Genomic DNA, 22789 nt, shown 5'->3' with positions numbered 1-22789 from the left:
TTTAATAAATGTCTAATAGATCAAAGGTGGCATCTAGTAGTGTATTAGCATTAATTTACAAGAGATTTGTGGTTTAGAAAATTTCCGAAGGCTAAGTAATAAAGTTTTGTTTAACCTGATATCGACTAGTTCTTCTAGTTCTCTCTGCTCCATGCTACCCTTGATATACTTGATGAGGCACATGACACAGTTGAGAGCTGCATGAGCGAAGACGACTGGATTATCAGTGGACAGGAATGCTTCAAAAACGTCGAGAATTGCTCCAATGTGAGAGTGCTCTGAAATATATGGATTAAAAGTCGGTTTAAAGCGTAAACTTGTGGCGGTCCTTGCAAATCGGAAGAAAAAAAATCAAATTAAGCGCAGAAAAAAAAATTAAGAAAATCATAGCGATTTAAAAGTTTTGTGGTTTTGGCATGTGTTTTTTTTAATAAGTTGAAATCTGGATTCATGAGATATCTAAGAGATCAATAAATACATTATTTTTAAACTGTAATCTGTAGGTCTTACAATCATATGACTGAAAAGATTGTAGAATCATAAACTAAAAGATAGTAGATTCAAAGAACTCTAAGATCTTAAATTTTTAAGACATTTATTACAAAAAGGGGATAATAGATTTTAATAGATCCAAGGGATCATATGTTGATTGTGAATGGTAGGGATGGTAAAATTTAAGAGAGCTAAGAGATAACCTGTAGTTGATTGTAAAAGGTTAGGATGATACAATTGAAGAGATCTAGAGATCAAATACCTGTGACTGATCATGAAAGCTGTTAGGATGATAGAATTTGAAGGATCAAAGAGATCAAATACCTGTGATGGATCGTGAAAGGTTAGGATTATAGAATTTAAGAGATCTTAGAGATCAAATACCTGTGATGGATCTTGAAAGGTTAGGATGATAGAATTTAAGAGATCTAAGGGCACCAAACAAAGGTTTACATCCTGATCTAATCTCAGAAGGAGAACCTTCTACAAACTGCTGAATACTTGATATTATCTGATCCTAAAACCAAACAAGAGATAAGTTTTCTATTCAGAATTAAATTCCAGATTGTGTTTAATAAATAATGTCTTTGCCACCAACTAAAATTAGCTTATCCCTATTACTTTGCAACCTGATAGTTCAAACCTCTTATATTTCAATTTTAAACTATTTGATCCAAAAGAATTCATAATTTGAAATATCTAAGGTCTACAAGATTGGGTTGCGAAGATATACGGATTTGAAAAATTAAATTAAATTCAGTTGTAAGAAAGGGTTTCAGTTGGATACCATCAGAACTTTACAAACTTTACCCTGGAAAGAATAGAATAAGGGCAATTAAGCATGAATTTTTATTGGTTCTTCCAAAGTTCTGAAATTAACTTGATTCCCACTAAGCATTCACTTTAAAAATTACAAATTGCTTTTCATTAACAGCAAATATTAAAATAATTTTTATCCAATCAAGATTGTAGTTTATTTTCAGGTGATTTCTTTTCTTATCCTTTAATTAAGATTTACAAATAATTTTTTTAAACTTTAATAGTTTATATTAATTTATTTTTACAATATTTTGAAATATTTATATGATATCAGGTGAAAATATTTTGAGAATTCTAAATTTCTTGTTCATTTTCTTCTTGTCTGTACATCTTTCAATCATATTTGGGCTAATTTTGAAAAAAGAAAATATTTTTTTGGGATGTCCTTGTAGTACGGCACTCTACAAAGAAAATCTATTATAAGAGGATCTTGCTTTTTTAAACTTTAAATTGAATTAAACTAGCTGAGAGGATCTTGCTTAATTTTTTCGGAATTTTGTATTAATTTGTTTACTCATGAGTTACATTTGACTAAGTAAAACACCAATTCCTGATATTTTCTTTGGGGTGGGGAGGGGGGTGGGGAAAGCGATCGTCTCACCCCCTCCCCCTCCCCAATAGGGGGGGCCCCATCTCTAATATCAAGAGATTTCCCTTTCCAGTTTTTTTTCTGTTCACTTTTATTTTTTCTTCTTGCTTCTTGTTTCTTGTTTTTACACTATGAGGCATCTCTAAATAATTCTTTTGACATTGAGTTGTGGAGTAGGTAGGAGAGAGAAAAGGAGGTTTGCAGGAGGAAGGGTATGAGGGATTGCTCCCTGTTTTCCTTACTGTTTAAGGAAAACAGATTGCTGCACCCTTATGCAAAATGGGGAGTTGTAAGCCCCATTGGGAGGAATCTTCCACAGCAGTCCAGTTCTCACAGCTGGTCGAGTAAAAAACCGGTATCCTTGTGCATGGCTTGTATAATCATCAGGGGTTGAACGCCTCCTTTCAGCTGCACCAGGCTGAAGATGAAGTCTTGTTTTATTCAATATAAATTTTCTACTCCCCTGCAGGATACGACATGTGCAACTAAACACAGTACTCCTCCAAACTATAAGGCTGGGACTGCTATAAGAGAGGCCAGTTCTCTTCTGAGGGTGGTAAGCAACTGACAAATGCTATTTTAATTAAAGAAAATGTCCATACCACGGATTATACAATTTTATTTGATATTTATACTTGATCATACCAACAAATAAAGAAAACAAATTAAGCATATTTTTTACCATCAAGTTTTCTAGGTCTTGATTTATTCTAAGAGACAAATTTATTCTAAGAGACAAATATGAGTAGTAAGTTATTTGTTGGTTCAAAATTTGAGAAAAGAATTTAGGATGAATAACATTCTTTTAAATGTTTTACTATCTTCAAAGAACCCAAACTCTTTTCATCTTTAACTAAAATTATTGACTTTTATAAAAATAGAAATAAACATTCAAAGACAAGATAAAATACTGTCTCAGTGAATAATGTTGGTGGAAAAATGAACAAAAATTATTATTTAATGAGCTTTAAAGACCTGATATAATTCAAAATCTAAAAATCAAGATAATATATTTCAATTATTAATGTTAAACTCCAAACTAGACAGAAAAAATTATTTAATTTTACAGGTAGGTATTTGACACCTTTTAACTCCTCTAGTTTTGATTGTACACACAATTATTTATTTTAAAAATCTATCCTGACACACATTTGAAATACAAAGTATGTTTGTTCTTCTCAATAGCTCTTTAATAAAAGGAGTTATGATTGAGTGTGTATCCGAACTAGGGTTTCCACCGGAATTCCGGGTTACGGTTTACGTACGGAAATGATCCGGAAATTTTTTCCATTTCCATTATGGAAAAGGTTCCGGAAAACCGGAATTCCGGAACGATTTCCGGAACGATTTTTTTCCCGTAAAACGGAAATTTCCGGAACGTTGTTTGGAATTACGGATCGTTATGGAATTCCAGAACGTTTTTTCCGGTTTACGTGACGTAAACCGGAAAATTTCCGGTTTCCATTTATACCGGAATTATCCCTGAATTCTTGTTTACGCAACAAATTTCCGGATCATTCCATTTCCAAAATGGAAATTTTTTTCCGGAAAAATGGAAACCCTAATCCGAACCTCCCAGAGGAAGGGTGTGAGCAGAGCTTTCTAAGCCTGTTGAGAGAAAGGGCGCTATGTGCGTTGTACTTGTATAGAAGTCTAGATATCAAGGTCACTTCTCTCAACAACTGAGTGGAAAGCATGACAAATCCCGAACAAGATAAAGATATAAAGATAAATACAGAAGGAATACAGAAACTCAAAACATCAGGATGAAGTACACGCTGATACAGATTTTCAGGGGGAACAGAGCCTTCAATAGACTTTAAATCAAATACCACAAACTGGTTTTTCACCCTTCTCGAAATGGAAACTGGATTACTCATGGAAGACCTCTGACAATGATAGGCAAAAGACACACTCCCCGTGTTTTAAAGCGATTGGACAGCATGCTTAGCGGGTTATTTTTTCTTTAAAAAATCTGTCCACGTGGGAATACACGTTAAAAGTGAGGACTATGGTATATCTCATACCTGTTACCCTTACACACCCATCCTCATCCGCCTACCTCCTAAATTTCAACCTTATCCTACTTCATGAGCAGATTTAGTGGAACTCAGAAACTGCTTTGCTGTGGAATCTTAATCAAAACTTTCTATCATTGGTATCATGGGTTTTCCTTTCCTAGGGGGTACACCCAAATCACCTTGAACCTAGCCGAATGCAGTTAAGGCTAGGAGGTCTTTTAATTTCTTTCTAAATTACTGCAAGACACTGATACATGTAATGCAGCTGACAAAAGGAAGTTCTCATTACAACAATGTCAGCAATAAACCTGCATAGATGGCCGATATCAAAAACAACTGGAATAAATATAGAAACTCAAGAGCTGATATTGAAATACTACAAATTGCCTGATCAGCTCTCGAAACTGCATATTAACCCTCCTGGGGGGGCGGGGGTATGCAGCTAATTGAATGAGCAAAACAGGACAGCAAGGAAACAAGAAGATTGGAAAAATGATTATCTGCATTCTGCATTAAATACATGTATCAATTAATTTGTTTTATAAAAAATTATAAATAAATAAATTGATAAAGTTAAAAGGAGTTATGATTAAAATCCTGAAAGATTTCAATCTTATGCGCAATCAATTTTAGTTTACTGCGATAATGTAATATTAATATAAATGATTGCTTGCCTTAAATTCTAACAAATTGCAACACAGTTTGAATTTTCAAATAGGAGGGAAAGCTTTTGTATCTTTAATCTGTGGCTTAACCATTCAGACAGGTGTTCCTATCCCCCAAACATTTATTAAAAAGAAAAAATAGATTAAATTGAGAGGGTTTAAATGGCTGAAGGGTGTCGTCTTAACCTCAGCTTGCTTGCCAAAAAAATAAGAATGAAAAACAAACAATAACAGAAACACATAAGATGCCGAGCAGTTCTGTCAACAACGGGAGAAGTTGAAATGCCTATCCAACTTTATTCAAATTAACAAAAATTTTAAAAGTAAAAAATAAAGAATTATTTCATTATAATCTTTTGGCAGACGTCTAGTGTCCATATATGGAATTGAACTTTAAACCCTTAAATTTAAAAGTTTACATCGTGGATATCTAGTTCAGTCGCTATCCCAATCAAAAGTTTATTCACAAGGGTGTATATTTTCTTGAAAATTATATCCCCCTAATTATTTATAAGTAATTTTCCCCCCAGAAATTAGGTATTATTTTAAAGGTTTTAGAATTGAATTTTAGAAAAAATAAATAATTTTTAAGAGGAAATAATTACATTTTTGAGTAATAAGTATGAAAAAGGATAAAAAACTTGAGTTTTGATGTCTAAGTTTTCATTTTTTCTCCCCAGATCTTTAAAATAATTTCTTAAAAGCCCTGTATGTATTTGCTTTACTAATATTTGGTGCACTAGAATTTTATTTTAAAATGATATTTTATATCATTGTGAGTGGATATTTCCAGATTAAGTTATTTTGAATGTTGTTTTGTCCTAACATTTTTATTGAAACATGAATAAAATATAAAGAATTTTACCCAGACATATTTAAAAAATAACTAGATTTTACAAAATACAAATATTTTGAATAATCCACATTTTTCATATTTCTTAACCCTATCTCTGCTTGGGTACTTAAAAACCAGGATATGCTGGGGGGGGGGATCAATTTGACCCCCCCTCTAAATCCCGTGTTTAATGTCCAAATGTGACAAATGATACGTCATTGGAAAGCTCTTGTGCTCTACTTTTAGAAAAAATTTGCAAATTTGCAAAAATTTAACTTTTTATCGCAAAATCCAGTTATAAAGTAAAAATATTTTCCAAGAAAAATTGTCTAAAAAATGAAAAATTATACATTTTTAAAAAGCCCTTGACAATGCCATTTCAAATATGCAAAAAATTTTGCAAAATTTTAAAAAACCTCATTTTTAATCAAGAAAAACTAAAAATGTGAAAATTTCCTTTGACAGGTTGTTTGCAAAAAATTTGCAATTTTTTTTCGCAAAACTTGTGCAATTCGTTTCCTTATGTCAAAGGCTTTCCAAAAAGCTAAATTTTATCAAAATCTGACAAGTGGAAGTGGGTCAAAACAAAGATTTAGTTTGTTACAGGAAAAAGCAGTCATTCAGGCAGTGGAAGTGGGTCAAAACAAAGATTTAGTTTGTTACAGGAAAAAGCAATCATTCAGGCAGTGTGCCTGGGGACTCAGGCAGTTAGTATTAAAGCCCGGTTTTAGGACTAAAGGGAGGGCTTTGGGTATGTAGGAAAAGTCAGAAAATTTCAACAGCCTCAGACCAATACTTTTTGAGTTATGTAAAAAAAAAACTACGGGGGGGGAGGGTCAAATTGACCCCTCCCCCCCCAGCAGGAATAGGGTTAAAGAATTTTTTCTTAATATTTACCAAACGAACAAATTTGTCCACAATGCTAAACAGAAAACTCAGAAAGAGGAACTTAGGAAGTCGACTTTTAAGTCGACTCAAAAACGAAAGTAAATACTGCGACACAGATCATTAGTTGCTGTCTATGTTTTTGATGATTTATAATAAAAAAAAACTGGTACGAGCTACAGCATTTTGCACTCTAAATTACGAAATAAAAAATAGTTTATTTGTCAGGAAAAGCTGGATGGCTGCCAAATAAACGACACAAAATCGCTTATACAAAAAAAAACAATTTTTTGGCAGTCATCCAATTTGTTGTAGGTTGTGAAAATTTCTCTTCTCTTTGAGTATATATGTAGTTCAAAATTGATTTCAATGACATCTGATCCGCTTAAATGACCACGATTAAACGTTTGGGATGTCGAAAATTAAACATTTGCTGTAAATTAAATAATTATTATACTTCTTAACTAAAAACAATTCAACCTACTTTTTGGAATATATGAACTAAAAACATGACATTTTTTGTGTAGTTTTAGTTAACGTTTACGTTAATTAACACCTCTTTGTGTAAGTGCTATTGAGAAGAAAAACAATGTTTTGAATTTTTAATTATAAATTAGATGAATTTACTTTCTGACACTTGTGCTAATAAAAATTAGAGGAGCTACGATGTCACAAATCCGTATCAGAAATGTTGAATACATTCAACATTCTCCTTCTGTTTAGTTTTGTGTGTGTGGGGGGGGGGGTTAATTCTTTTTACCACATAGTCATCATCACAGCCTCACAGGTGTTATTTTATAATCTCCGTTCGAGTTTAATACAATACTTGGAAAAGATAATTAAAACCTTAATATCTCAGACTGTATCCGTTAAAACCTTAATATCTCAGACTGTATCCGTTAAAACCTTAATATCTCAGACTGTATCCGTTAAAAAGTCTGAAAATTTTAATTTTTCTTTATTTTCTCATGCTTATCACAAGTTTCAAATAAAAACAAAATTTAATTTTTTTAATGAAAAAAGATATATTTGGGTAAAACTATTCCTCATTAAGTAAAAAAAGTGCAACTCAGTGTCCTAAAGCAAATTGGTAAAAAGGCTCAATTCCTTTGTTAAAACTAACCTGAACATCCTGGTCACATAGCTCCAGCATGATAAGAGACTCGTATGGTTTAAACAGGGACTCATTAAAGTGGAAATACGATATCTCTGTGTGATGGTGAAGGAAATTACTGATGCTGTCATGGATAGCCTATATAGAGAGATTGATAACGATTTATACACTGTCAGCATATATATCAATACAGTGCAGGTTACTCCATTGATGATATAATACAATTTTAGATAACTTATCGTATTGTATTGAAAAATATGTCGTCTCTGTGCTATATCATGATTTCAGTAAATGGTTTTGTATTGATATTTACATTGATATTTTAACTTGTAAATTATCTTTGATTTTTGATTTTTATATAAATGACATAGCGTGGATGAAACCAGGTTTCAGCTTCTTTTTAATTTCAGTTTTAAAACGGTTTACAACAATTTATCAGAATGTAACGGCTAAATTTTAGAAACATTCTTGCTTTGAAGGTACGTCGGTACCTTACTTAGACTTTTATCTATAAATTAAAATGGAATATATTACTGCTTTTCCTATCTTTAAATTTTACAAGGCTGACATTTTTCTTCCGTGCTTCTGTTGAAAACCACATTTGGAAATCATAGAAAAGTTTTAGATAGAAAAACAAGGACTTATCCGTCATTTTGTGCCGACAATGTTTCAAATGCTAAATCACAAAAACATATTTAGCTTTTCTTAGTGAATTAAGGTTCACTTAAAAAAAGTCGCCAGCCCCTTTAATATATTCACCTGAACAGTCCCTTTAATACCTGTACAGTCTCTTTAATATATTCACCTGTACAGTCCCTTTCATATATTCACCTGTACAGTCCATTTAATACCTGTACAGCTCTCTTTAATATATTTACCTGTACAGTCCCTTTAATATATTCACCTGTATAGTCTCTTTAATGTATTCACCTGTACAGTCCCTTTAATACATTCACCTGTACAGTCCCTTCAATATATTCACCTGTATAGTCTCTTTAATATATTCACCTAGACAGTCCCTTTAATATATTCACCTGTATAGTCTCTTTAATATATTCACCTGTACAGCCTCTTTAATAAATTCATCTGTACAGTCTCTTTAATATATTCAACTGTACAGTCTCTTTAATATATTCACCTGTACAGTCTCTTTAATATATTCACCTGTACAGTCTCTTTAATATATTCACCTGTACAGTCCCTTTAATATATTTCACCTGTACAGTCCCTTTAATATATTCACCTGTACAGTCTCTTTAATATATTCACCTGTACAGTCTCTTTAATATATTCACCTGTACAGTCTCTTTAATACATTCACCTGTACAGTCTCTTTAATACATTCACCTGTACAGTCTCTTTACTATATTCACCTGTACAGTCTCTTTAATATATTCACCTGTACAGTATCTTTAATATATTCACCTGTACAGTCCCTTCAATATATTCACCTGTACAGTATCTTTAATATATTTACCTGTACAGTCCTTTTAATATATTCACCTGTACAGTCCTTTAAATATATTTACCTGTACAGTCCCTTTAATATATTCACCTGTAAAGTCCTTTTAATATATTCACCTGTACAGTCTCTTTAATATATTCACCTGTACAGTCTCTTTAATATATTCTCCTGTACAATCTCTTTATCATATTCACCTGTACAATCTCTTTAATATATTCACCTGTACAGTCTCTTCAATATATTTACCTGTACAGTCCCTTCAATACATTTACCTGAACAGTCTCTTTTTATAGATTCACCTGTACAATCTTTTTAATATATTCACCTGTACAGTTTCTTTAATATATTCACCTGTACAGTCTCTTTAATATATTCACCTGTAAAGTCTCTTTACTATATTCACCTGTACAGTCCTTTTAATATATTCACCTGTACAGTCTCTTCAATATATTCACCTGTACAGTCCCTTCAATACATTCACCTGTACAGTCTCTGTGATATGTTCACCTGTACAGTCTCTTTAATATATTCACCTGTACAGTGTCTTTAATATATTCACCTGTACAGAAAGTTTTGCAATCATAAGATGTGAATGACCACCTCCCTAAAAATATTCTGATTATAAATAAAAGTTGTATTTGAGTTTTCAGTTCTTTAGTACCAACAATAATTTAATTCTCAAAGATTTTTCGAAAATTGTACATTTTGCCAACAAGAGCTGAAGCTGTCTGCGTGCATTTATTTCTGCATTTGTAAAAAACAAAAATCACGTTGTTTTGACTCAAAATAAATTTCTCTTTGAATTGCAAAAACAGCAATTATTTATTAGACGGAGTATTGGTTTTATTATTTCAAATCAGACAACTAAAGTACAAAGTATTTTTATCAATTTTAAGAAATTATCCCCCCCCCCTCAAATTCTGAAAGTTCTAAAAGAAAATTACGAAGGGACATTTCTAATCTGCCCTTTATTTTGAAAGAACTTTTCTTAGAAACACATTTCCGTACGTTAGAATATGATATGATATATAGATATATAGTATATATATATATTTGTATAAAAAGTTTATTGATATATAAATATATTTATACTATATTTCTATAAATATATATCATATTATATTCTAACGGACGGAAATTTTAGTTTTTGAGAGAAAATCACAGATTTTAACAGAATGAATTTCAAATTTTATTTCGTAAAAATAATTCATACAAAAACTTTTGCTATAACATTAGGAAAACTGTTCTAAAAATTTAATTTAAAAAATGTCTTACCTCCATAAAATGCTGGCCGGCGATTGCCCAAGAAAGCATAACGTGAACCAGCGGTCTAGCAGATTTTATAATCTAAACAACAAAATATATTCAAACGTGAACCAGCGGTCTAGCAGATTTTATAATCTAAACAACAAAATATATTTAAAAATTTCTTAAACATGTTTAACCAACATTCAAAGGCATAGTATTTTTGCCACAATTTCAAATTTTCTTACCCTTATATCTTTGCAACCAAATGCAGTAGAACTTTGGTATTACAAACTATGAATTCAGTTTTATCAAATAATCTAAGTTTAAAATATCAAAGGTTTAAACCATCAGGTTTCAAAGATATAGAGATACAAAAAATTGAGTTTGAGGTTTAAATTTTATTTTACCTGTAGCATTGAATCAGTCAGTTTAGTTAGCAATAAAACCTGTTTGAGAAATTTGTTTATTTTTATAAATATAGTTATGTGTAAAAGAAAGGGTTAGCTTAAATTATTTAATCTTAAAAAATTAAAATTAAACCTTTTTTACAGTGAGACCCATAATACTGTGAAATAGGAAGACCATTTCAATAAGACTCAAGTATTTTATAGAACATTAAAAATTAATGAAATACGAAACATATAAACAAATGATATAATTATATATACGATATACTTGACTCTAACCTTTATTGTTTCGATAGTTATACACTTAATATGTTATAAATGTCGTCTTTCTAATTCACAGTGTTGTGGGTCTTCCTGTTTACATCAAATAGTCGTTTTTTAGAAGAATAAACAAGTGTTTCCTCTGGATATAAATTGTTTCCTCCATTTTGTTTGGTTTGGCATGTGATCAGCTGTTTTCTCGATTGAAAAACCAGTTCTTGAAGAAACCCAAGCAAGGCTTTCATATTAAGTGTGTTTGAAGCGCCGTGATACACTCTAGAAACATATCAGACCATTTAGAATTTAATAAAATAGAAAAAAGGAACTAATTACTTGCAACAAACTCTAATGTTCCAATCTATAATTTTTCTTTCCTTTAAATTATGAATTTTATTCAACATTTGAAATATCAAATATTTACTCCATAAACTTAGATTGTACACATTACACAATAGTAATTAGATAAATATAGTCAGGGAGTAAAGTCAGTTCTTTTTTTGATTAATTATTGACCAAGAAATATATAATAATATTTTTATTATATTATTTTCTATTTTTGTAAAATAGAAATCTAAAGTTTAATTCAGAAATTATTTTATGTAAATAGATATCTATACATATAGGGTAGTTATTTAGGTTTGTTTGTTTGTTTGCTTGGATGTCCGATCATAACTCAGGAACCCCTGATCGACTTGTCTCAAATTTTGATTTAAGGACTCGGGAGAACACTGAATTGTTCTTAGCTTGATTTTGAAAAAAATTTTATACGAAAAAAGCCGGGAATCCAAGCTAGTACAGTTGTCATCTAAAAAAAGTATTTTATAGAAAAAAAGCTTACTTTTCTATTTTCTGGGATAGATGTGATATGCACAGCTCTGCTACTTCCTTGCTAAAATCAGAATATATGTTAGATCTATGACGTCACTCGAGCCAGGAAAAATATATACGTACCTGAGGGCTAAACTGAAATCATTGATATTTGATAATTTCAATATTTGATCAAGATCCTTGTACGTTCTAGAGGCTGGCTCTTTCATGAAACCCAACCTAAGAATTTACAAATATAAAGATGTTGAATTGAATGCAATTTAAATCTATATAATAAAGCTCTTCGCTCATATATATGTTAGCTATAGCCGGCTAAACGGCTAGACCAGATTGGCGGATTTCTTTTGTACCACTAACACCGGTTCCTAGGGTTAACATATGTACTATGTAAGTTAAAAAAATGAATTTTTTTCTTCAAATTTCAATTAAAGTTAAGCAAGTTATGAAAATGAGTTTTTTTTTAATTGTAGATTTTACTCCAAAAACAGGAAAGTGGGTTTTGTTTCGAAAACGCCGCAATTTTCAAATTCAGGATACGTTTGAAGATGGAAAACCTATTGTCTTGAAAACAGTCAAGGGATACGTACTAAGATGGAAAACCTGACATTTTCCTAAAAAACAGTCAAGGGTTAAAAAAAAACTCCGTTCATAATTTTTAACATTTTTTAAAATTCAGCACTATAGCTAGTATTTATTAATTTGGAATTGTGGGGATCGACCTTTAAACTCCTTTATTTTTTTGTGAACACTCCCTTTTAAGTTTAAATACATACCATCCCTGATCTCGTGCTGAGCCGGGGTAAATAATATCTCCTGGAGACAGCTTTGGACCTTCCGTAGATGAATCCTTAAATTATTATTTTAAACAACTTGTCAAAAATATGAATAAATTATCCAAGACAATTTTGATTACATTTTTTTTATTTCTATTTTAAAATCCGTTAGTGTTAACAGATCCACGAAATTTTAAGTTTTACAATTAGGAATAAAAATTGTGACTTGAAAAGCTACAATTGTTCTAATTTTAAATGTAATATACTAAATTTATATTTTGCAAGTCTTTTTTGTATTAACTTTCATTTATGTAAATCAAAAAAAAAATCTGCGAAGTGTTACCTAAGACAATTTTACAAAATATAAATATGATCCCCCTAAGATAGTTAATAGACTTCTATTGAGAATGTATTCATCAAAAATATTTGTTTAACCCTATCACGACTGGGAGGGGGGAATATTCCACACCCCTGTGTTTTTTTTTTTCTAAATAACATAAAAACGGTTTAAATTATAATGTTTTTACTTCTTCATTTTTTCAACATCTAAGATTTGAACAAATTTAGCTTTTGCATAGGATAGGGTGAAGAACAGTCAAACGGCGTATATTGGTGTTTAAAAAATCAGAAGTGCTAACTTTTTTTATTAATTAAGCTATAGGGCTAAAATTTATATATGTGCAAAGCCTTTGAAAAATGGATGTAATAAATTATGTCACATGTTAAAATAATTGTCAAAATTTTAAAAAATAATTTTTGACCATATTTCCGACGTTATTTTAAACTTTTTAAAATCCTCCCTTGTACCCTCACCTTTAAAGATAGAGGTATAATTTTGTTTCATGAGCAGGCCTTGAAAGTTGGACCGAGGACATGTATCACACTCCCTTATCTCAACTTTAAGGGTTAAATCATAAGGCCCCCCCACCCATATTGACATGTATAGTCAAGCCCGTATAGGGTTAAAATCATAATACTCTGTGTATGCGCAATATTTTTAATAATCCCACTTTTTTTAAATGCACCCAAAAAAATAATTTATTATTTATTATTATTATTTATTTGTGAATGTATTTTTACCTGAAGGTTTGGTCGAAATATTGATTGCTCCAAGTTCTGAATATACTTGCTACAGTAGAAAATATGTTTCCAGCAATCCTAGAATTTTACATAAATAAGTTTTTGTTACAAAGTCAAATTTGTCAATCATTATATCTATGCAACCTGATGGGGTAATATAATAGAATTCACAGATTTGAAATATCAAAGGTCTACGACATAGTGTTACAAACATATAATGATTTGTGGTAAGGACTCAAGTCTTGCGGTTCCTAAACTGACGTTTAAATGAAATTAAAAATAATTCAGGCTTATGTAGAGAATAAATTGACTAGTTAATAGTTATCTCGACACACATTAAAAAAAAAGTAATAAAGAAAATTTGGAAGTAAATTTTGTCAATATGGATATAATAATGATAAACAAATGTACAGTTTATTGGAGTGTGTTTTAATCTATAAAAAGCTCTTCTCTCATATTCTATTGACATAGGCTAAAAAATGATGGACCTTTTTTGTAAATCAAAGGGCAACTCCGGGCTAAAATAATGATTTAATACCAGGTGCGGGTAAACGGCGGGAGTAACTATGACTTGGAATACTAATATGAACCTTGGCAACGCCGGGCACTCCATGGCTAGTTTTAAAAATTATTTAACAAATAAAAAAGATAATTTTACTTGACACTATAATAGAACAAAAACACTATAATAGCGTGATAAAAATAAAACAATGCGTTCAAAAGATAACACTTTTGTAACATCATATTTGAAAAAATGTTATTTTTAAATTCTTATAATATTTTCTTAGTGTAAAACTTAGCAGGACTTCATGGACAATGTTGCAGCAGAAAAGTGAAAAAAGAAATCAATAAAATTCTGTTTAGATATTTTCTTAAATTTAAATTTGTAGAAACTGTTAGAATTTTCCTTTTAAGTTTGAACAATACCTGTGAGTGTGAAGCAAGTTCCAACCCATTATCTAGCAAACATTCTAAAGCTTTAAACCGAGAAACTTTCAACTTTATCTAAATAGAACATGTAAAGTTTGAAACCATACACCTAGTACAAGGAATGATCTTGTAAACTTAGATAAGGAATTGAGTCTTTGCCCAAGATCAAATTTTCTTTATCCTATTTTTGCATCCTGATGGTGTAGACCTTTTTTATTTCAAACTTTGTTTATTTGATCCAACAAAATATTAGTTTGAATTATCAAAGGTCTACGAAATTGGGCTGCTAAGATATTAGGATTTGAAAATTAGAGTTGTGGCAAAGACAATCCGCACTTTTTAACGATGGTATTTTCGTTTCAACTAAAAAACGGCTTATATGAAATAGAACACTCAAATTTCTTCACTTTTTCAACTTTCTTGCACCCCATGTAACCATTTAAGTTAGAGGTTTTATTTTTTTTTGAATTAGATGGCCTTGAAAAGTTGAAGTAGGGACAAAGTAAAAAACAAAGGGTAAATATTTTTCCATAAGACAATTATAATAAAGTAAATGTTGAAGAAATATGTTCACCTTTTTATTACTGTTAGACTGGCACGCTATCTCAACTTGAATCCTCATTGCAGAACCTTTAAACATAAAATATTTTTAAAGAGAGAATATCAGCAAGAAATGTTTAAAGAGAATATCAGCAAGAAATGTTTAAAGAGAATATCAGCAAGAAATGTCCGAATTTTATCAGTTTTTTTTCTACCTGCTAACTCGTGTAGTTCCACAGCTTTAGCCAGCTCAACTAAAATTATATTATTTTTAGGTTCGCATTTTCATTTTAAGTTTTGTCTATATACATTAAAACGGCAGAACCGATCAGGCCCCAACTTTTGTGGGATCTGGCGTGACCCCAAGTAAGGTTTATGATGAACGAACTATACATATTACTTTATATACTTTTTAACACTTATTATTTTTAATTTTGTTTTACTCTGCATAAGTGATATGCATTTCTTCTGTAAGACTAAAGTTACAGGAACTTTCAGAATAAACAGTTTTTGAATCTAGAAAAACGACATTTTCTTTGTATGATGGCCACTAAAACTAATACTTAACTTCCTATTGCATATTTTTTTTTAAAAAGACCTGCATTAAATTTTTCTTTCAGTGTTAGATATACACTTAAACAATATGTAATAAATATTCTTTATGCTATAATTGTAATTCTCTGTAAACTAGAGAATTTCTAGATTTTAAATATTCATATTATATTATATTATGATAAAAATGCATTTTAATCTGGAATTCATTGCAATTGTACCCTCCAATATTTTATTTATGCAAATGGTCAAGGTTGGGTTTAAACCTTAAAATTAAAAAATGAAGTGTAGATCAAGACTCAATATCAATACAAATTAGAACAAAGACTGATTTAGCAAATTTTCAGACGAAAATTAAGATTACAAACAAAATTATTGGATATAACACTACAATAAGTTATTTAATTCTGCAAACTATATTTGAAATTATATTTGGTAGGTATTGTTTAAAATTTGATTTGTCAGTGCTGTTATTTGTGTTTAATCCATTTAATTTGGACTTTGCATCTTATTCTAACCTTTTAATCCCTACAGTAAACACATTATAATCCTCCGATTCACTATATCACCCCAACCAACCATTTTATTTTTCCAACTTGATTTTAAAAGGTGATTTTTTGATTTTGATTTTTTAAATTAGGAATTAAAACATTATCTTCACTCACAAATTATGACTAATAGTTATGTATGGTCAATAGGGGCATTATGAGGAAGGTATCGTTATTGTTAAATCTTTTTTATTCTCCAATAATAGGTATAACAGGGACCTATTTTATTTAAATTGAGAGGTGGCTGAACTACCTACGGCCGTGCCGATTGAAATCTTAAGTCAGCGATTCAAATCCTCATGAATTAAAGTGTTAATCGGTCATTCAAATTTGAACCAGCTAAAATTCATTAAATTCGGTCTCAGTAATAAAACTTCAAGAAAACTTTCAGTTTAATCCTTAATTATGCTTTTATGGATAAAAAAGGTAATCTATATATAAATTTGGCTTGTCTGTTTGTCTGTCTGTTTGGGTGTCTGTTTGTCTGTTTGTATCCAATAAACGTCAAAACGGCTGAACCGATCGGGCCCAAATTTTTTGTGGGACATCTAGGGACTCCAGGGAAGGTTTATGAATGATTGAAATTTTAAATATTTGTCTCCATCAAAATTCGATCGTCATTAAATTTTTCAAAATTTTGAAAATCCGCGAAATTTTTTGTGAAAATCCGCGAATTATTTTTGTTTTGTTTTACGATGTACACAAAGAGAACATGTTCACAACTAATTTAGTAGATGGGCGCGAAGCGCCCTCTAAGGCTAGAAAGAAGGGTGCGAAGCGCCTTGAATTTCTAGTTTTTAAAATATCTAAAACATGAATGTTTCATGTTGAAATAATAATTTGAGAAGCTTTTAACATTAGTATTCACAACATCCTTGTATTAAACTTGCATAGTGCTTATTGAATAATTGATGTAGGGTTTGTAAATTCACTTAAAACTTTTTTACTGAGTTTTGGAGTTTAAGATTGGGTTGCAAAAATATAGGTATTAGAAAATCAGAGTTAGTGGCCAAGACTCATGTATTCCTTTTTGTTATTCCAATATGTATTTTATCCAAGAAGTGGCAAGTAAGCTACCAAATTATACTAGTATACTCTACAAATTGTCAATACCCGACGAATTGTCAAAAAAAATTCTGATCCTAAAGAATTAACGATGCTAGTTGTCATAAATCGTAACTACCTAAAGAGTTAACGATGCTAATTGTCATAAATCGTGATTGCCTAAAGAGGTAACGATGCTAATTGTCATAAATCGTGATTACCTCAAAAATTAACGATGCTAATTGTTATAAATCGTGATTATCTAAAGAGTTAACAATGCCAATTGTCATGAATCGTGATTATCTAAAGAGTTAACAATACCAATTGTCATAAATCGTGATTATCTAAAGAGTTAACGATGCTATTTGTCAATTATTCTTGATAACCTAAACAGTTTACAATGTTGATTTTCATAAATCGTAGTTACATAAAGAATTAAGCATGCTAATTGTCATAAATCGTATGTACCTAAAGAATTAAAGATGTTAATTGTCATAAATCGTGATTATCTAAAGAGTTAACGATGCTAATTGTCATGAATCGTGATTATCTAAAGAGTTAACAATGCCAATTGTCATAAATCGTGATTATCTAAAGAGTTAACGATGTTATTTGTCAATTATTCTTGATTACCTAACAGTTCACAATTTTGATTTTCATAAACCTAAAAAATTAAAGATACTAATTGTCATAAATCGTAATTACCTAAAGAGTTAACGATGCTAATTTTCATAAATCGTAACTACCTAAAGAGTTAACGATGCTAATTGTCATAAATCGTGATTGTATAAAGAGTTAACGATGCTAATTGTCATAAATCGTGATTACCTAAAAAATTAACGATGCTAATTGTTATAAATCGTGATTATCTAAAGAGTTAACGATGCTAATTTTCATAAATCGTAACTACCTAAAGAGTTAACGATGCTAATTGTCATAAATCATGATTATCTAAAGAGTTAACGATGCTGATTATCATAAATCGTGATTAGCTGAAAAATTAACGATGATAATTGTCATAAATCGTGATTACCTAAAGAGTTATCAATGCTGATTGTCATAAATCGTTATTACCTAAACATGTAAAGATCCTTATCGCAATAAATCGTGATTACCTAAAGATTTAACGATACTGATTGTTATAAATCGTGATTACCTAAAGAGTTAACCCTGCTAATTGTAATAAATAGTGATAACCTGAAAAGTTAACTATATGAATTGTCATAAATCGTGATTACCTAAAGAGTTAACGATGCTGAGGTTTACTGTCTCGAATTCTCTATTCTTGAACTTGAATTTGTTATTCTTCTTGTTTCTCACAAGAAGACCCAGCGATGATTTTAGTCCTTTATTCCAAACAAAATATAATTTTATGAATGATTTGAGAGATAAAACTGCTCTGGGGTAGAAACTTATTGTAGGTAATTGAGCTATGTACTGCACATATTCAGTTCAGATAAACAAAGTTTTAAGAGATTAAGAGCGGGATTAAACCCAAATCTGACTTTTATTTCTACAAACTATCAATACAAAAGAAAAAAATCAGCAAACCACGGACGGACCATTTTAAAAGTTCGTAGAACATCAAAAGACATGGATTTGTGCTATCTTATACTTTAAAATTTACAAGTTTAGACCTCTGAACGAAAAATTTTTAAATTAACTGCATGATTTAAATTTATTTTTCCTCGTGAGTCGTCAGGAAAAAAACAGATTTGAAGCTTAAGGCTACTGAACCTATAGTGAATGTTTCTTCTAAAAACAACGTATTTCTCACACACAAATAAAGTAATAGCATTTCTGAACATCTATACTTTGAAATTTTTTTCATGTTTTATTATTTCAAAATTGTATCTGTTTCTGAGAAACATTTTTTTCATTTTATCTGTTTCTGAGAAAAATTTTCTAAATTGTATTTGTTTCTGAGAAAAATTTTTTTCATTGTATCTGTTTCTGAGAAAAATTTTCTAAAATGTATCTGATTCTGAGAAACATTTTCTAAATTGTATCTGTTTCTATGAAACATTTTCTAAATGGTATCTGTTACTGTTACTGAAACATATTTTCTAAATGGTATCTGTTACTGTTACTGAAACATATTTTCTAAATTGTATCTGTTTCTGAGAAACATTTTCTAAATTGTATCTGTTTCTGAGAAATATTTTTAAATGTATCTTTTTGAAACATATTTTCTAAATGGTATCTGATTCTGAAAATGTATCCAATTGGGTAAAATTCATTGAGAAGTTCTTGTTTTTATCTTAATTGTATTTTGTCTAAGAAAATAACAACAACAATAAGATTGTAATGAAACCATGTCTCTAGGGTATAATTTTTAGAAATAATCTAACTTCTCTTTGCTCCACTGAGGTCGCAAAAATAAGATATGTCAAATTTTTTCTATACTTTTAGAGTAAGTCAAATTTAAAGACCAGCAATCAGTTCGATGATAAAAGTCGTAAAGTTGTATCTAAGGTTTCCAGCTCACGTCAAACTAAAGTAAAGGAAATGAGTTTTTGTCACAAACTCAGATTTGTTAAACCCAATATCTCTGCAACTGGATGGTGTAAAACTTTGATATTTCAAACTCAAATTAATTGATCTAGCAGAATTCATAGTTTGAAATATCAAAGGTCTACGACATTATGTTACAAAGTTATAACGATAGGAAAATTTAGTTTGTGGCAAAGACCCAATTCCTTTCGAGTAAGATTGAGATCTTAAATGTTTTTAATCATTACTTTTGTCTTATTGAAGAGCTATTGAGAAGAACAAACATGTTGTATGTAACCCGATAAATTTGCTTTTTCTCATACTTGTGCGTAAAATCCAAAAGAGAGGAACTATGAGGTCACAAAGTTGTAACAATAACGTCGTATAAATGTGACGTTATCCCTCTGTCTAGTTCCCAGTGAGCTTTGATAAGACAAACAGGATTAAGACCTTTTAGAGCCTAGGCTTTTAAATCACAGCTTATGATGTTTTTTTTATTTTTTCTTTATTTTAAAACCTTGATATAAAAACATATATTGGCGAAATTTTAAGAGAACTTTATTTAACGAAAAGCCAGTTCAATTCACAACGGTACCCTTTAAACCTTACTCTGATCAGTAATAAGGAAGATATTTTCGTTTTCCTGGCTGGATAAATGTTTATGTTTCTAAAGCAGGAAATGTGCAAGTCACTTTTGTAAAGAAACCACCAATAAAAATGAACAGTTATCAAAAACAAAAACATTTATAGCTAAATCATACTTAATAAGCTATAGTTTTTCAGGTACTTTTCTGGAATCGGACTTAGCGCTCTGTATATGGAGGGTCACTTTAATTTCTGTTTACAGTCCCTTTATAAATCAATAATCTTGGTAAAAACAAATTAGTTCTATTTGTAATGTTTACAATTTTAATGTTCAATTAATATTTCAAAATACACAGGAAAACAAACTTTTAATTTGCTTAAAACTTTTAAAAAAGTTTTCAAAACAAAACTATGAAGCAACATTAATCAAAATGAAATTATTTTAGTTCCAAGTACAGATCTTTCACACGCTACTGTAAACTAGACATAAAACACTTGTACGACTTTGTGACCTCAAATCTTCTCTTAAGAGGTAATATAATATTAATAATTAAATAAAATAAATGTTTCCAAATTGAATTTTTGTTTCCTTGTGTAGTTGTTTTTGTGATATTTGGTTTGGAAGAGATGGCTACTGTATAATCCCATACAGCCGACAATATTCTTCGGGACAATCTCACGCCAGCTTTCTACAATAGTTAAAACCTTTTTTTAAAGTCGGGTTTAGAAATTGAGCTGAACCTAAACTGAGTCAATTGAAGTTATAAAGATAGCAATGGATTTAAGACTAAAATAGAGACTCATCTTCAGACAATATATAATTTGTTTAGCTTAAAATAAGAAAAAATTTTGAACAATTTTCTGAAGTAGCTGATTACTCGTATTAAACTCTCATTCTGTAATCTTGACCTTTAATTTTTCAAAATAGGATTTAATGCAAAGCGAGAATTAAGTTCCGCCGGTCTAAACAGTTACTTTCGCAGGGTCAAGCTGAAGAAAAGAGATTAATCTAGTTTATGTAGTTTAAGTACTTTTTACATTTATCAACGTTTATAATATATGGGACATATATAAAGATAACGGGGTTAGAAAATTAAATCAGTTTCATTCTAAATATTTTGAGAGACAATTTGTTTTATATTTTCTCAAATCTGCGATCTTGATACAAAAGTATACAAAAATATTGAATGTGTGCGAGGTATTTATATTATATAAATTGTACAAGATAAGAGTGAATGGAATTTATTTAACTAAAAGATAACCCAGATAGGACAAGAGAAGTGGTCTTGCTAATGCATAGTTTAATTTTTTGCGTATTTTATTCTTTAGACTTTTCAATTTCCTATTTCTAATAATTTCAAGTGGTGGACAAGAAATAAAGGAAATCTATAAACATTACTGTTCATTACATGGCCCGGTGAATCAACATTGCATAGGAATTGAGTCATAAAGAAACTCACATTTCCTATTCCCTTTATCTTTACAACCTGATAGTGTCAGCCTCTGGTATTTAAAACTGTAGTCATTTAATCTATCATTATTTAGGGATTGAAGTAAAGTCGTCGTCGCACATATCAATACATTGAAGACGACTTTCTATTACAATTTTTATTTCAACAGCATGTATAAACACCAAAATGGAAACAAAGAGAAGCTGTAATGAAATATTTTCTCTTTTTTATAGCTTGTTAACATTCAAAATTTAAATAGAAGTCATTTTAATTGTTTTCATATAAACGCTAACCACTGTATCTATAAGGTCTATCACATCGGGTTGCAAAGATATATGGGTTATCAAATTTACATTCAAACTTAAAATTTAGAAAGTTCTCAGTGATAATTCAAAAGTAATAACGTAGAGGATAATTATCCCATTATTTTAAGTAATACAATCAAAATCAAAAAGACCCGGTATTAATGGACAGTTAATCAGACGACTTCACATATATATCTCTGCCAATTAAATATGTTCAATAAAGGCAGACCATATTTTGGAAATGGCAGGACTAGGGATATTTTGTGATAATCGTTTCTCCAATCATATTTTCAAAATTAGAATGTAAAGTCGTCTGATTAATTGTAAAATAATTCCGGGTCTTTCTGATTAGGACTTATTTAGCGAGACACCCTATCCCAAGGTTACAATGCAAGGAAATTTACTTCATAAGTGTACGCATCTTTTGCACTGTAGTGTACTGTCTCTGGGCGGTAATGTAAAACAAAAGTCGGATGTCACAGCCTGACATGGGATCCATCTTTTACATAAAAAATCAATGAAATATTCTGGTCATAGGAAACTATTATGTGAATTATCATAATTATCAAAATTTAATGCTTTTAACCTCCTCGGATACTAAAGGAACACTGATGCATCTATTCTTGTTTACAAATTCCGCCCAGAGAGAACTGGTACGCAGAGTATACGCAACTGCAATTAACTTTCCTTACATTAGTACCTTGCCCTGTCCTATCTGTATATTTGTAACTGAACCTTTCTCTCTCTAGCACACTGCTCTAATGTATTTCCGATTCTCCTGAACTCAGATAAAAACTGGGAATTTAATTTAGTCTCTCCAGGGTTGTCAAGATCTAAAATACAAAAAGTGTTTAAAGAT

At 30.4% G+C, this 22789-nt stretch overlaps 1 protein-coding gene across 3 annotated transcripts in view; it reads right to left on the bottom strand.

Annotated features, from left to right (window-relative positions):
* LOC111706238 (uncharacterized) overlaps positions 1–22789 on the bottom strand; it is a 131560-nt gene that overhangs the window by 88265 nt on the left and 20506 nt on the right. For all 3 annotated transcript variants that reach the window (XM_023479059.1, XM_023479060.1, XM_023479061.1), the window contains exons 23-39: positions 22666–22763; positions 20764–20863; positions 18335–18442; positions 15168–15206; positions 14987–15042; positions 14410–14487; positions 13483–13560; positions 12403–12476; positions 11753–11848; positions 11640–11690; positions 10942–11077; positions 10541–10579; positions 10161–10232; positions 9445–9489; positions 7430–7558; positions 877–1009; positions 116–278 (exon numbers count right to left, since the gene is read on the bottom strand). In XM_023479059.1, coding sequence (XP_023334827.1) covers positions 116–278; positions 877–1009; positions 7430–7558; positions 9445–9489; positions 10161–10232; positions 10541–10579; positions 10942–11077; positions 11640–11690; positions 11753–11848; positions 12403–12476; positions 13483–13560; positions 14410–14487; positions 14987–15042; positions 15168–15206; positions 18335–18442; positions 20764–20863; positions 22666–22763 — 1495 coding nt within the window. The remainder of the gene's footprint in view (positions 1–115; positions 279–876; positions 1010–7429; positions 7559–9444; positions 9490–10160; positions 10233–10540; positions 10580–10941; positions 11078–11639; positions 11691–11752; positions 11849–12402; positions 12477–13482; positions 13561–14409; positions 14488–14986; positions 15043–15167; positions 15207–18334; positions 18443–20763; positions 20864–22665; positions 22764–22789) is intronic.

This window comes from Eurytemora carolleeae, unplaced genomic scaffold, assembly GCF_000591075.1.
Source record: "Eurytemora carolleeae unplaced genomic scaffold, Eaff_2.0 scaffold697, whole genome shotgun sequence".
Classification (NCBI taxonomy): domain Eukaryota; kingdom Metazoa; phylum Arthropoda; class Copepoda; order Calanoida; family Temoridae; genus Eurytemora; species Eurytemora carolleeae.
The sequence above is the reverse complement of the archived record's forward strand: the minus strand, read 5'-3'. Positions and strand labels throughout refer to the sequence as shown.